Here is a 14,621-nt window from a genome sequence, read left to right as displayed (position 1 = left end):
GCAGAAAATCTGATCACTAGAGCATTGGCCTGTAGACGCTCACCAATGTCATATATTTAAGGAACAAAAAAAGAAAAGGCTTTGTTAAAATGACCTCTGAGAGGCAGCTGAGTTTTCAGTGGACGGGAGAATGCCATCTGGGTGGGGGCTAGCTTCCACCGAACCCTGACTGTTGCTGTTCCTTCCAGGAAAGCCCTGGAAGCCCATAGCGTGGCTAGCCCTGCCTGGAGTTTCCACGAGCTTCAAGAATCCAGGCTCCCCCTCTGAGGGCCCCCAAAGCTGTGGTCAAAGGTTAATGGGCTCCAAGAGCAGCTCCCAGGGTTGGGAGGTATATAAGAACCCGTCAGATCAGCTGGACACCAGAAGACAAGCAGAGAGACTCCTCCAGACCCACTCAGACCACGTGCACGCCGTAAGTAGTCCTTGGAGAAAGTGGGTGGGGAGTGGTCAGCATGAGCCCTAAAGCAGAACGCTGGTGCAAGCCAGAGCCAGCCTGGTCCAGGGCCCTCTGCCACCTTCCAGTGCCCAGCCGGGCTTCGCACTGAGTGCCTGAGCTGATTCCCAGGGCATCAGTGAGCAGAGGCAGGGCTGAGGCACAGACGCTGGAGGCAAGCAGGTGGGTACAACTCCTGGCAAAGCAGAGGCTGTTGTGGGTGGGTCTGGCACATCCACGGTGGGCTGGGAACCCAAGCCAGAGCTCATGATGGGCACAGGGCCCCTCTTGGCATGGTGGCTTTGCTCTGGAAAGGTAAGAAAAATTTGGCCCTGCAGTGGCTCATGCCTGTAATCTCAGCATTTTGGGAGACTGAGGTGGGCGGATCACAAGGTCAGGAGTTTGAGACCAGCCAGGCCAATATGGTGACACCCTGTCTCTACTAAAAATACAAAAATTAGCCATGCGAGGTGGCACATGCCTGTAGTCCCAGCTACTCAGGAAGCTGAGGCAGAAGAATCGCTTGAACCTGGGAGGCAGAGGTTGCAGTGAGCCGAGATCGCGCCACTCACTGCACTCTAGCCTGGGAGACAGAGCGAGACTCCATCTCAGAAAAAAAAAAAAAAAAGAAGAAAAGAAAAGGAAAAGAAAAAGTTGACCCCGAGGGAGAGCACATGGGGAGGCAAGGCTAGCCCGGCCAGCGGTGCTGCAAGGGAGGGCAGACGGTCACCCCCTTCATGCAGAGCTGGACACTTGAAGGTTGAAGCCCCCCATCTCTGATGATGGGAAAGGAAAGTTAGTGCCTCACTGTACAATGAAAAGCTCCTTCTCCCACCTCCAGCTCACCAGAACACATATGAATGTAGGTGACATGCCGACTGCCAGTTGGATCAAGAAAATGAGAAGCAATTGGATTTTGCCTTTTTTTTAATTTAAAGTTTTTATTGATTCCTATGGAGTGAATTAAATACACCAGAATGAAACAGGATCTATAGCCTCTCTGTGAAGGAAATGGGATGCCATAAATGTGACACATCTGTCTCTGATGGGGGGAAAAGTAGGCCCCAGAGACTCTTCAGGGAACGCGCAGGAATGAGAAGGGAAGAACAGTGATGGGTCCCACCCACCTCAACCCATTCTCCGTTCAGCTCAAGCTCCTCTGGGGCTGCACACAAGGCCTCGGCTTCCCGGGAGGTGGTCTTGGGTGGGCGGGTGGTCCTTTCAGCCTGCTGGGAATTTGCATACAGCTGGGATGGGGAGGCTTTCGCTGTCTGAGCTCTGTTGTTCTTGTTCATGGAGTTTGAACAAAATGGAGAGAAAATAGGAAGTGGGAAGAAGAGAGAGCTGGAATAGCAAGAAGGCAGAGGGAGCGTCTGGCGTGGTAGGGTGGTTTCAGATGACTGAGGAGACAGGTCTTGGCTGAGAGGCAGGGTGCAAGCCTGCAGCCTTGGAAGGTTCTGTTCAAAGGGGGAGCCAGGTTGAGACCTGCAGAGGAGCCCCGAGGCCTTTCCAGGGCAGACCCTCTCCTGCCGACAGAATCCAGGCTGCCTGGGGACTGGAGGAGCGCTTTATCTGAAACCTTGTAACTACCTCCACCCCTACCCCTACTGCTGGAGGGGCTGTCCCGGCCTCCCCTCCCTGCTTGGAGGCCTGGCCCCTGCACTCAGCAGTCCACCCAGCGCAGGAACAGTGGTGCCCAAGATGCCTTCAACAGGCCTGCCCCCTGTGCCTTCCTCTGCCTACTATGGGCAGAGGCAACGTAGAGTGGGGTATTGGGGAAAGCACTGGGCCTCAAAAGGCCAAGGTTCCAGCCCCTGCTGCCTTTGAATGAGTCAACCTTGGCTGGCACTCAGCTAGGCCATCCCACTCCCACCCCAGGACCACCCTGTTCCTGCCCAAAGTCTGCCCAGTGGACCCTTTCTCAAGGCTCTGCACCCCTGCAGTCACCATGCCTACCTGCTCCCTGCCAGGACCCGAGCTCCAAAAGCCCACTAAAGCCCAATGTCCTACCAGCCATTCCACACATACCTGCTTCCTGGTGAGCAATCACTGGGTTCCAGGGTGTGAGGAAAGAGGAAGCCTGCTCCCTGCTGTTTCAGGATGGTGGCCAAAGGCAGCTAGATGCACTGGAGCACGGGACGGGGGGCTTGTTCCCAAGCCATCGCTCCCCCAACGGGGAAGGGGGTGCCCTCTTGGCTCAGGGATACAGCTCCATGCTGAATTTTTCCATCTGGCTCATCCTTTGCAATGGCAGAGGCTCTACAGACCCAGGGTCCTGGCCTAGCACTTCCAGGCAGAGCCCTGGTCATCTGGGCTTGGGTCCACCCCTTTTGTCATTCTAATAGGCACTGGGGCAGGGAGGTCTCTCTGGGTCTTGGGGCACAGTTCTGTTGATAATCTAGGCATTCCTTCTCTGAAAGATGAGGTCCCTCCTGCCTTATGAGTCCAGCTGACCCCAGAAGACCTCACCTGTAACAAAAGAGAAGAGTGGACAAGTGAAATGATTCCTCCCTGGTGTGTGGCAGGGAGCTGGATGGCCTTTCCCAGGAGCTTGGCCAGCTGCCACAGCTCTGGGGCAGAAAGGTGCTCAGAGCTCATCTGCTCAAGCTCTGATACCAGGCCCAAATCCAGACAGGCTGAGCTTTGGCTGAAGACCACACAGCTGGAGGTAGGGCATGGGCCAGAACTGAGGGCCCCTGCCTTGGACACAGCAGTCTGCCACTGTACCCCAAACTTAGTGACAAGAGCTCCTTGTCATTGTCCAGCTCCAAGATGGTATCCCGTAAGGCTGTGGCTGCTCTGCTGGTGGTGCATGCAGCTGCCATGCTGGCCTCCCAGACGGAAGCCTTCGTCCCCATCTTCACCTATGGCGAACTCCAGAGGATGCAGGTAAGAACCCCCTGCTGCCTGCCCTGCTAGCAAGGCTGAGGTCACTATGACCTATGCCGGTGATACCAAGGAAAGTGTAAAGGACCAGGACCCAAGATAACCCCCAGTTCCAGCCGCCTCTCTGGCCACCTTCACGCCTTCACTGGCATCACTCAGATATGTCAGTGGCTCGTATGAGCAACATCTTTCCCACCCCTGCCTATCCTTTGGAGGAAATTTTAAATTAACAAGCCAATAAATATTTACCGAGCTGCTCTGCAGTACAAGAGGCCACCCTGGGCGATGAGCCCGAGCATGCAGAAGAATCTCAGCACCTCCCCATCTCCAGGGAGAAGGCTGGGGTGCCAAGACACGAACATATGAAAAATTAACTAACAGTCGAAGACAAAAGAGAGATGTCACAGGCAGGACATGATGAATTGCCCCATCAGTGGTGCTGATGCTAAGCGCTCAGGTTCAAGGAGGGAGAATCACCAAGGGCTGGAGCGTGCTTGGAAGCCTGCAGGGAAAAGGTGGAACTCAGCTGGGGGCCTTGAGAGATCAAGAGCGAGGGACCAATGGGAGCCAGCGCCCAGAGGCGGGAAACAAGGCTGCGGTCCATGTAGCAGTGGCCAAAGCCTCCTCTTTAGGGCCCAGAAGAAAAAAAGGCAGGCCTCATGGAACTCAGGCAGTGGAGCCTAAGGAAAATGGAACTGCTGGCTCTGCCTCCCTGCTGCCTTTTACTTTAGACTTCAGGGGACGCTGAGTATCTATGCAGATGTTTGGTTCCCTTTAACCTAAGGAGATGAAGAAAGGGACTTTCATGCTCCACCCTGTCTGAAACTGAGACTCCAATAGGGATGAATACATGAGTTAGTGCCCAGGGAGGTCTCGAGGCTCTGGGGCACAGCCTGTCTGCAACTGCCCACTTTATGTGGGGAGGTATGTGGGGATCTACATTCCCAGTGAACAGGGCTCTTTTTAGAGGCAAGGCTGAATCCAGCTCCCCTTCTGCAAGCAGACATGGGAACTGGGTAGGTACTGCAGCAGGCCCCAACACACTTTCCTCCACGCCAGCACGCTCCCCACAGGATGACTGTTTGTTCTAGAATCACCACGTCTCAGGGCAGGCCAACAGCAGAGTCCCAAGAGTGTCATTAGAGAAAGCAAAGGAATGAGGATCTCAGTGCTCAGGGACCTGGCCAGCAGCATGCCGGGCAAGACTGGGGGCTGGACAGGAACAGTCAAACCCAATGGAACATAAACTAGCAAAATAGCAAGCAAAGGACACTGCATTAATCTGCTCCATGGCTTTTCTCCTCATAATTGCCAGGCACCAGGATTTTTATGAAGAAGCTACAAACTCCCTCCTCCATAATTTATCTCTTGTCTTGCCTCTTATAAATCACCTCCCAGGGACTCTGAGTTCCCGGGCCACCCCATGGCACCCTCCCAGGCTAGGCTGTCTCGCTACCTTTTTTATAGGCTCTCTGCTAAGAAAGACACATTTTCACACTTAATATGCATGAAGGGCAGGCATTATTTTCAGCTTTTTAAGTTAATTAACAGTAACAATCTGGGTGCAATGTTTTAACTACAAAGGAATGGATTCCTCTTCAAGTTGACCTTGAAGAGCAAGGCCCTTGGTGGGCAACCTCAAGGGACATCCATGAGCCACTAGTTAGTATCTGAGATTCCTCGTGCAGGAGGCTCCTGGGGGAAAGGGTTCTTTCAGTCTGTAGGGAGCTCAGGGCAGGTAGCACCCTGGGCAGATGGAGACAGGCAAGGGGCCATCAGCGTGGGTTGAGGGAGGGTGGTTTTGTGCAATTTTCTGTTCTGCCCCTAGGAAAAGGAACGGAATAAAGGGCAAAAGAAATCCCTGAGTGTATGGCAGAGGTCTGGGGAGGAAGGTCCTGTAGACCCTGCAGAGCCCATCAAGGAAGAAGAAAACGAAATGATCAAGGTGAGCAGACAACTGGGACAAGGGAGAGAAACTCAGAGCAGGGCATGCATTCCCCTGCCTGGCCTGGAGGCAGAGCCCACAAGCCACAGTGAGCCTCAGAGTGTCCTAGGATATCGCAGTGAGCAAGACATCCAGGCAATGAGCTCCATCCTCGTAGGGAGAGACAGACTCCAGCAACGAGATAAATCAACCATTTCAGGCACCAGATAAGGAAGTAGGAGAGTGACTGAGTGGGGTTTGGGAGACTGCTTTGTCCCTGAGATGGGTCAGGGAAGGCCTCTTGGAGGAGGTGACATTTGATTTGAAACCTGAATGAAGGGAAGGAGCCACCTGTGCAAACAGCTGGAGCAAGGGCCTCCCAGGAGAAGGAACAGTGAGTGCAAAGACTGAGGAGCACCGGTGGGCGACAGGCCCTTGTGGCAGGGGTTAGTCGAGTGGGCGAGAGGTCAGCACGGCCAGCCCAGGCAGGGCCTGCATGCAGCGCCACTGGGGATTCAAAGCAGGGAAGCCACTGGAGCCCTCTTAGAGCTGGGGCAGCATGAGTGGAGGCAGGAGGCCAGGCAGGAGGCGCTACAGTCTTCGGCAAAGAGGTGGCGAGGGTGCCAATTCCTCCCCTCCCAGACAGAAACCCAGGAGCCAGCCACAGGCCTCAACACCCAGGGCCAATTGTTGGGGCTGGGGAGAACCTTGAGCTTGTCCCGTGAGCTCTTTTATTTCACAGACTTGTTTATTTGGGTCATCAATAAATGAGCCCCTACTAGGTCTGAGGCACTGTTCCAGGCACTGGGGACAGGGTAGTGAACAGACAAAATCTCCGCCCTTGTGGAACTCACATTCCATAGGAAAGAAGAAACAAGATCCTAGGACGACTGAAACAGACCACAAACAAGGTAAAGACAGGAAGCAAACTCAGCAGTGTGGCAGGCAATGACATGTGCTATGGAGGGAAACAGAGCCGCAAGGAGACGCGGTGGGTTATGGATCTCAGTGGGCGACAGCAGGTGTCCTAGGAGACGGTAGCAGCACAAAGACCAGAAGAGAGCAAGGCATGAACCACAAGGATTTCTGGAGGAAGAGCCTTCCAGGTGGAAGCAACAGCCAGTGCCAAGGTCCTGAAGCAGGAGAGGGCCTGGTGCATTCAGGAAGAATGAGGAGGCCAGAGAGACTGGTAGAGGGGTAGGGGCAGACTGTGGACTTCACAGGCCACTGGACTCTCCATTCATTCTGCTGAAGTGGAGCCCTTGGGGGTTTTGAGCACAGGAGGGATGGGATCTGATTTACATTTTAAAGGGGTCTCTCCAGCTGCTGAGAACAGACTGAAGGGACCGGACAAAGGCAGATTTAGGGAGGCCACTGAGGAGGCTGCTATAGTCTAAGAGAGACAGAGAAAAAGAGAGAGAGAGAGTTCGGCCTCGGGCGGTCTTGGAGGAGGCAGGGCAAGGAGGTTGGATTTTTAAAATATTTTGGAGGTAGAAGCCCACAGGATTTGCTAAAGAATGGATATAGGATGTAAAGAAAAAGTGAAAATTGACTTCAAGGGTTTGGGCCAGAACAACTGAAAGATGGATTTGCCACTCATGGAGACAGAGTAGCCTGTGGTTGGCTGCAGGATGGCAGGAGGAAGATCAGGGAGTCAGACCAGGCCTGAAAACCGAGATGCTCTTGGGCATCCAGGCAGAGACATGGCCCAGGCAGGTGGACACACAAGTTTGGAGTTCAGAAGAGAGATGAGGGCTGGAGGCTCACATGTAGGAGTCATCCGTGGTTAGAGGGAATTTCAAGCTAGGCCTGGGTGAGCCATTTGAGGGGACAGGTGTGGATGGAGAAGAAGAGGCCCAGACCTGAGTGTGGGTCGCTACCACATAAAGGCGCCTGAGGGGCGAGAAGACTGACATCCAGAGAGAGCAGGGGCCTTGTCATGGTCACACAGGAGTCAGGGCAGAATCCAGCTGGACTCCCACCTCCCACTGGACACAGGCCAGTGATCTTTCCCGGTGCTGTTGGGCCCAGAAAACAACCTGGGTGCTGTTGCCGCACTCGGCACTCAGCAAGGTGGGGCCCCTTTCCCCCCACATCCACTCCGAACTCCCTGGGCTCCTGAGGAGGGAGCTGGGAGGGAATCCAGCAGCTGGTGAGCAGGGAGCACACTCAGAATCACCTCCTAAATGCAGCTGAGTCGGAGTTTGAGGCACTAACTCCAAGGTTGCCCGGGGTCATCGTATGTCCATGAAGCCTTCTTGGGGAGGCTTGGGTGGGGCACCTCTCACCTCTTTCCATCTCCTACAACCACAACATACAGAGCTGAGAGGGCCCTTTGGGATTGTCCAGTCCAGCCTCCTTGTGTTAAGTAAGGACCCTGCTGGAGGGTCTAGAGGGAGAGGCATAACCACAGCTGGGAATGGCACAGGCAGAACTCGACTGGGGCCCTTCAGATGCCCTTCAGGCACCCTGAGCCCCCAAGCATCTAGGAGACCCATTTCTGGAACCCAGGGAGCCCGGTGGGAGGCAGGGGAGCCGGTGCTGGGACTCCTCCAGGGCAACTCTCCCGAGAGGCCAGGAGTCTCCCAGTCTGCTGGCTAGTTTGTGCAGCAAGAGCATTGATCCAGGAAGCTCTGCGGGGGGCGACGTGGAGATCAATCAGCGCCCTAGGCTCTGCCTCAAGGCTGCAACTACCTCTTTGGTGGAGAGTCTCCAGACAACAAGAGGAAAGGTAGCCTGGTGGTCGTAGGCACAGACCGTGGAGCCAGGCCCCTTGGGTGTACCGTCTTCTTCCTCTGCTCCTTACCATCTGTGCGGCCTTGAGCAAGTTACTCAATCTCATTGTCCTCAGTTTCCTCATCTGCAAAATGGGAACACTAACCATCCCTACCCCACAGAGCTATTGAGAGGTTAACATACATAAAGCACTTAGAATAAGCGTAAAGCTTAGAATAAGGGTAAGACTCCACAATGTTGGCTATAATTGTTGAGGGGGGAGTGAATTCCCTCCCCATGAGAAAAGCCTGCTGGGGTTCCTGCTGACCCCACCCCTCCTGTCCCAGCTTCCCCATTATGGAAGGTGTATTGATCCCCTCAGCAGGACTCAGTGACCTTCAGGATCCAGCCCTCTGGTTAGAATTAGGGGAAGGTGGCAGAATTCCCAGCCATCCCTAGAGGCTCTAGTGGGGTCTGCAGGGTGGTGTGGCTCCCAAGGGTCCCTCCTGCCACCTGTAGTGCACCCAGGGGTTAAGGGCCTTCTCCACCTCTCCCTCGTTGTTAACGCTGCCTTATTTCACAGCTGACTGCTCCTCTGGAAATCGGAATGAGGATGAACTCCAGACAGCTGGAAAAGTACCCGGCCACCCTGGAAGGGCTGCTGAGTGAGATGCTTCCCCAGCACGGTACGGGGAGGGCGGGCATCTCTGTGGCTTGGCCGGCCTCCGCCCACCCTGGCGTTAATACTCCAGAGGCAGGGTTTCAGGGTGGCAATTTGTTTGGCTGCTTTGCACTTGAGAATGTGGAGCCGTCTTCTCCCTGGGCTATGCTGTGATACCTGCTGGTGGCTGCAGCAGTTCTCCAGGGAGGCGGGTCTCAGGCTGGGTTCCCAGCTACCCACCCCACTCCCCTGCTCCAGATATTTTCACTCCCTTCCACAACATCACCACATGGCGGCTGCTCCGAAGGAAACCTTGGTGCGGCTTTCCCTTCCCCCATTCATTCTGCAGATTAAAGTCCTGAGCCCCATTTGGCCTTGCCCAGTTCAAGGTCTGCCCGAGTTACCTGAGCAAAGCTACATCTCCTCTGACAAACAGCCACTAATTACTTCTCATAGTCCCCAGGAGGAGAGGAGAGACTCGAGGAAGTGCTGTTAGTGATGGAGAAACTGGGAGGTTAAATGACTTGCCCCAGGCTACAGACAGCTTGCAGGCTCCTTGCAAAACCTCCCACCTTCCCACCCAGCCTGCCCTGGTGCCCCCTCCTCCCTCCGACCTGCAGGCAAGTTTTAGAGGGCAGTTTCATAAGCAGACCTGATGATGGTACTGAGCGCAAACCTCTGCTTTTCTCCAGCAGCCAAGTGATGGCCACGCTGGGGAGAAGGTGGACAGATTTGGGAGGCCCCTCCTGCCCAAGTGAGGCCCTGGGAATTTACACAGCCTGCCAGCTGGGCTTGGAAGGAAAACACCCTTTCCAAAGCAAATTCCCCTCCAGCAAATAAAGCATGAAATATACAGAAATGACTCTTATTTAATATTTTAATTCCCAAAGGGCAAACTCAGGTCGCAAGAAAAAGCGGGGGAAAGTAAAGCTCAGAGAAAGTTGGCCATAAATGATGCTTACATTAGCATTGTGTGCCTTTTGTGAGGTCTAAGTTCAAATATTAACTCAGATCCAAATAAGTGGAAGAGTACCACTGGCCCTTCCATTATAGGTGAGGAAACTGATCATTTTTTGCCCGCACACTGAGTCAGTGACAGAGTGAGGACTGGAATTCAGGTCTCCCGGGTCTCGGTCCATTTCTAGTTTACTGACTCGCTCAAGGTCTAATGGGCCAGAGAATTTTAGGGCCTCTGCACTCAACCCCTTGCCAAGTAACTTCCAACCAGCCCTTTAACCTCAATGAGCCTGTGCAAAACCAAGGTGGTAATATCTGCCTCGAGATCTGGGATGGAGGCACAAGCAAAGAGCAAATTACTATTAGCACCTTGTGACTACCAACTCCAGCATCTGCAGCAAAATTACACAGCCAACCCACTTATTTCTGCCTTCTAAACAAAACTGGATGGGAAATTTCATTCTAATTTAATTTTACATTAATGAATGTTCATTTATTTATAAACTGGGGCCACACTGGAACTGCAGCTCCCTCCATCCATAGGTTACCAGCAATTAGATACAGTGTCCATTCTGCATTTCCACCCAGGCTTAGCCACAGAAAGTAGTTACCAGAACAAGAACTCCACTGCTGAACAAGGCACCCTCATTTGAGGCACTCTGAATTCTCCTGAGAAACACTCAAACCATCCATGGGCTCCCACCCCCGCCACGCTGAACATTCACACGCATTTCCAGCACATATACCGATGAGCCCCAGAGCAGGTGTAGGTTCCCGGGAAATGCTGCCAAGATGCCCGGTAATAGAGAGAGAGGGCTGCAGCAGAAGGGCATGCGGGGGGCAGCGGGGGAGACACAGAAATCTATAAAGCCTGCTGCTGGGAAGATCTGTATCCAAGGCTCTTCCTTGCCCTTCCGAGCTCCACCACGCCAGTTCACCCCATTTTCTGTAACACACTCCAAGAAGCAGAGAAACGAGATGCTCATTGTGGTCTCTTTCCCCGTAGAAAATGCATTTTGTGTCCTTCCCTCACCCTGTGCTGGAATCTGCCCCTGTAGGGAGACCGCCTTCCCCTATCACCAGAGGGGGTGCCCAATTCTGGTGAGGGGGTGCCCAGCACTGGCTGGGGAATTTTCCCTGAGATTCTGGGTGTTGAAGAGCCTCTCGCTGAAATAGACACCCACCATGGAGGGACATGGGGCCCCCAGGAGACTCTGCCCAGGAGGTCTGCACTGTTTAGGTGGGAATTGTTTCAGCAACTACAGCACTGGGGAAGGGAGAGGGTGCTGTCCGTTCTGCAGAAAAACCCCATTCAAAGCTCAGCGCTGCCGCCCGGCAGCCCCAACCCTCACCCCGCGGCTTCTGATGTGCTTCTCAGTAACGAGCCGCAACAGGGACCCAGCTACCACCTACATCTGTATGCACAGTGCCCTGGCTGCTTGTTTAGATGTGTCGGCTCCTTTCTTCTCTCGTTTTCCTCCTCCTGCCACTGTTCGATTTCTCACAATCGGCTCAAATAATTCTTTTTTCACCAACAAGCTCCTCCAGTTTCCAGGACAGCCGACTTGATTGCTTATGGGATATCCACAGCTTTGGAAGAAATTAAAATTGGGAGGAGGTTGGGGAGGATTCTGTGAGCTGAGTGAAGAGAAAATGACTATGTTTTCACAAAACAGAAGAAAAGGAGACATGCTCCTGGTTAAAGCAATAGAATGAGTAGGACCAGAGACCAACCAGGATCAGAGACAGGGAGGGTAGCCAGAGTAACCAGGAGAGCAAAGATGCCATTCCTCTTCACACCTCACCCAGGCTTATCCAGCAACATCTGCAAGAATCTTTCCAGATATCTGGCAATTACAGAGAGGTACGGATTACCCCGTGTTCATCTGGAATGTACTTTACACTTAACAGGACTACAGGTCATTACAGTGCAACTTGAACCTAGCTTCACAAAATGGAGATGATGAGGTATTTTCTTGGTAACCACATCGGTGTGATTTTAGCATTACTGAGCTATGTGGATTTGCCATGAAATTGAATAGTTAAAAGCAAAGAGTAATTGCCTGGTATCTGTATGCTGTAATTTAGTGTAATCTAATCATGGACAAAGCCCAAAAGAAAATATTCTCAAAGCATTACATTTTTCTTCATACACAATTTGTTATTGACATTTGGTAATATATTCCATGCCTTTGAAGGAACCCTTACTCATGGATATCGAAGTGTGAGAGCAGTCAAAAGAGTGAGAGATTTGTTTAATTTTCAACAGATTATGAAATACCATTCTGGCATTTCTCTGTGACTCCATTTTCCCCCTTAGCTGATGCACTCTCAGACCTAGAGAGAGGAAAAGAGTGCCCTCCTCTTCCATAAGGCACTGAGATGGAGCAGTGAGAAGCTGGGTGTTCCTGGGTCATTCCAGTCAAAATCTGAGCCCCAAATGGCCCCCACTTTTCAACCACAATCTCCCGGTGCCCTGCCCCCACTGTAATGCCACCTATGATGTAGTTTGAAGGAAGCCCTGAATAGCTGAGGCAATAATACGTGAGGCCCTCCATGAGGTGGATCAAGGACGAGTCCGTGGTCCCTGAGTATCTTTGAGGACCTGATAAATGTGTGCAGGGCTTTTTGCAGGAGGACGAGGAGAATGGAACCCACTAAAAGATTTATGGCTGTGATTATTATAAGGCTCTGCCAAGACAGAGAGAGGTCAACGGGACGGAAGGGAGTATGGCAGCCCCCCGGGAATCCAGAGCGTGCTCAGAGCAGCCCTTCACCTCTGCTAAATGTGTGCATGTGGTTACTAAGTAGATTTAGATATTGGAGCTTGTTTTTCCTCTTCAGCCTTTAATACATCAGGAAGACTGACCACAGCCTGAGCTGCTGCTCACCTTAAAAAAAAAACCCACAGCAAAGTGATGAGAAAGGAGGGCATGCAGAGCAGCCTCTGACTTTGCAATATTGCCCTTTTCTTTACAATAAGCCTTCCTGCCACGGACAGGCCCAGCAGGAGAGCCAGGCTGAAGGCACAGAAAGGCTGGCTGCCAGAAGCCCTGGCGGGTTTCGTGGGTAGCTCCCGAAGGGGCAGCAGTGGCAAAGAAGAGCTGAGGTCGAGCCCTTCCAAGTGGAGGGCAGCATGTGGATGGTTGTGTGGAGGAAAGCAAAAAGCAACACGCCAACTTCACTAAACCAAAGAGGGGCTATAAATCTGGGCAGGAACGTGACTGGAGCTGGGAATTCAGGATGAAATGGAAAGGCCCCAAAACTGGGAGGAACGCCTGACTAACTTGTGAGGTTCCTTCTCAGAGGGGGTGGGGAAGGGGAGCATTGATCAGCAAATTCGCAGTTAAGTGGTCACTGGGTGCCCCTTGGTGCACACCTAAAGGCCTGCCTGTAAGATCCTGCAAGACAAGGCCATCCACAGCCAGAAGCCACCATGGAGGTAGAAGGGCTGACCATGGGTGGCCAAAGGCCACAACTCCAAGCACAGTGGGTTCTACACCACAGGGAAGACAACAGGGTTCTGGGGGAGGGGCTGTGGGCCACTTGACCCTACGTGCGTGGAGCGGCAGCAGTGTCCCCAAACACAAGGAAGCTGACAAAGCCCACATTGCGTGCCACCACTGGGGGTGGCTCCAGTTCAGTCCATATTTTTAAATCGCCCTGAGATCCATTGTTATAAAACAGACCATAACTCTGTGAAATGCTGTAACGATAACTTTGTTTAAGCATTAGTTTCAAGCCCTCTTAGAATACATGGGGCCAGTACTGATGCCGAAAGGCTCATTCTTTACATATTGAACCGCACAGCTGCAAGGAGTTGCACAAATGTTACCAACTCATTTGTCATGCAAACAGTGCTTCAGAAAGAAATAAAATACTATTATGTGGTATATGTGTTAGGCAATCACTATATCAAATTCATGGCATTCCGTGCAAACACAGGCAGGGAAAAGGAAAACAACACTTGGTGAGAGAAATCACACCACATGGGAGCAGCTAAGTCAGGGGAGATGGGGAGGCTAACAGTGGAAGCTGACCAAGCCGAGGCTGTCATTTTCCCAGCAATTGTGGCCAGTGTTGAATACCCCTGAGGTGGAGCAAGTGGCAGGAATGCAAAACCCAGACAGAGGAGCATAGCATTGCCCAGGGTGTCAGGGAGGGAAGGGAATAAAGTGGGGAATGGGCAAGGGGGCTGCTGGGACAGATACGGGGCAGTTCCAGGGAGGAGGGGCCTGGGGGGAAGGGGAGAATGGAATGGCAGGGGTAGAAATGGATGGAACCTATTGGGCCGGCAATAAATGTTTGGGAATGGGAGTTGAGGGATGTGGAAGGAAGATTATAAACTGGTTCTATTTCCAGTTGCCACATTCCCTTGCTTCCCTTAGGGGTTTCCTGCTAAGAGCCTTCATGTAACCAAATCACCTGCCCTGTGGGAGGCTCTACACAGCACTGACACTGCAAAGATGTGGGTTAAGTATAAACACGCATGAACGTGTGCCAGGCACTGTCCCAAGCACCTTAGCCAAACTACCTCTTCTAATCCTCACAGCAATTCTATTGAGGTTTACTGGCAAATAGGCTAACAATGTTAATTGAATATGATCACACATCTAATAGTTGTGAGTAGGGATTTGAAATCGAACTGTCTGGCTCCAAAGCCCACAACCTAAACCACCAGTGAGGCTGCAAGACCGTGTATCTCTGGAGTCTTCTCTCTCCCATGTCTCCTTGTAAAAATCCCATTACGCAGACACAGGCCCTCCGCAGAGAAGCCTCAACTGCCCACTGGAACCCAAGGGCATTTTGCTCCTCTGCCTCCACCATGGATGCTGCGTCTCCTCCAGGCTGGCGCTCCTTGGGGGCCAGTGTCTGTCCTAAGGCAGGGATCGCACCTACTTGGTGCTCAGTGTTGCCCAGTTAACAAGCCCGAAGTCGGGACAGGGTCTTGGAGCATGCCTGGAGTGTACTCTAAGGCCCAAATAAAACCGGATCACACATCAGTCTCCAAGCCCAGAGAGGCAAATCATCCTGTCTCTCCATTC

At 52.6% G+C, this 14,621-nt stretch overlaps 1 protein-coding gene across 1 annotated transcript; it reads left to right on the top strand.

Moving 5' to 3' along the window:
- The first annotated feature begins 3,147 nt into the window (after positions 1–3,147).
- On the top strand, positions 3,148–9,250 carry MLN (motilin). The gene is made up of 4 exons (XM_054686560.1): positions 3,148–3,322; positions 5,148–5,264; positions 8,542–8,644; positions 9,240–9,250. Exons 1-4 carry the CDS (start codon positions 3,206–3,208, stop codon positions 9,248–9,250), a joined length of 348 nt encoding a protein of 115 aa, XP_054542535.1. The 5' UTR covers positions 3,148–3,205.
- The last annotated feature ends 5,371 nt before the right edge of the window (positions 9,251–14,621 follow it).

This window comes from Pan troglodytes, chromosome 5 (assembly GCF_028858775.2).
Source record: "Pan troglodytes isolate AG18354 chromosome 5, NHGRI_mPanTro3-v2.0_pri, whole genome shotgun sequence".
Lineage (NCBI taxonomy): Eukaryota > Metazoa > Chordata > Mammalia > Primates > Hominidae > Pan > Pan troglodytes.
Note: the sequence above shows the minus strand (reverse complement) of the source record. Positions and strands in the feature narration are given on the sequence as shown.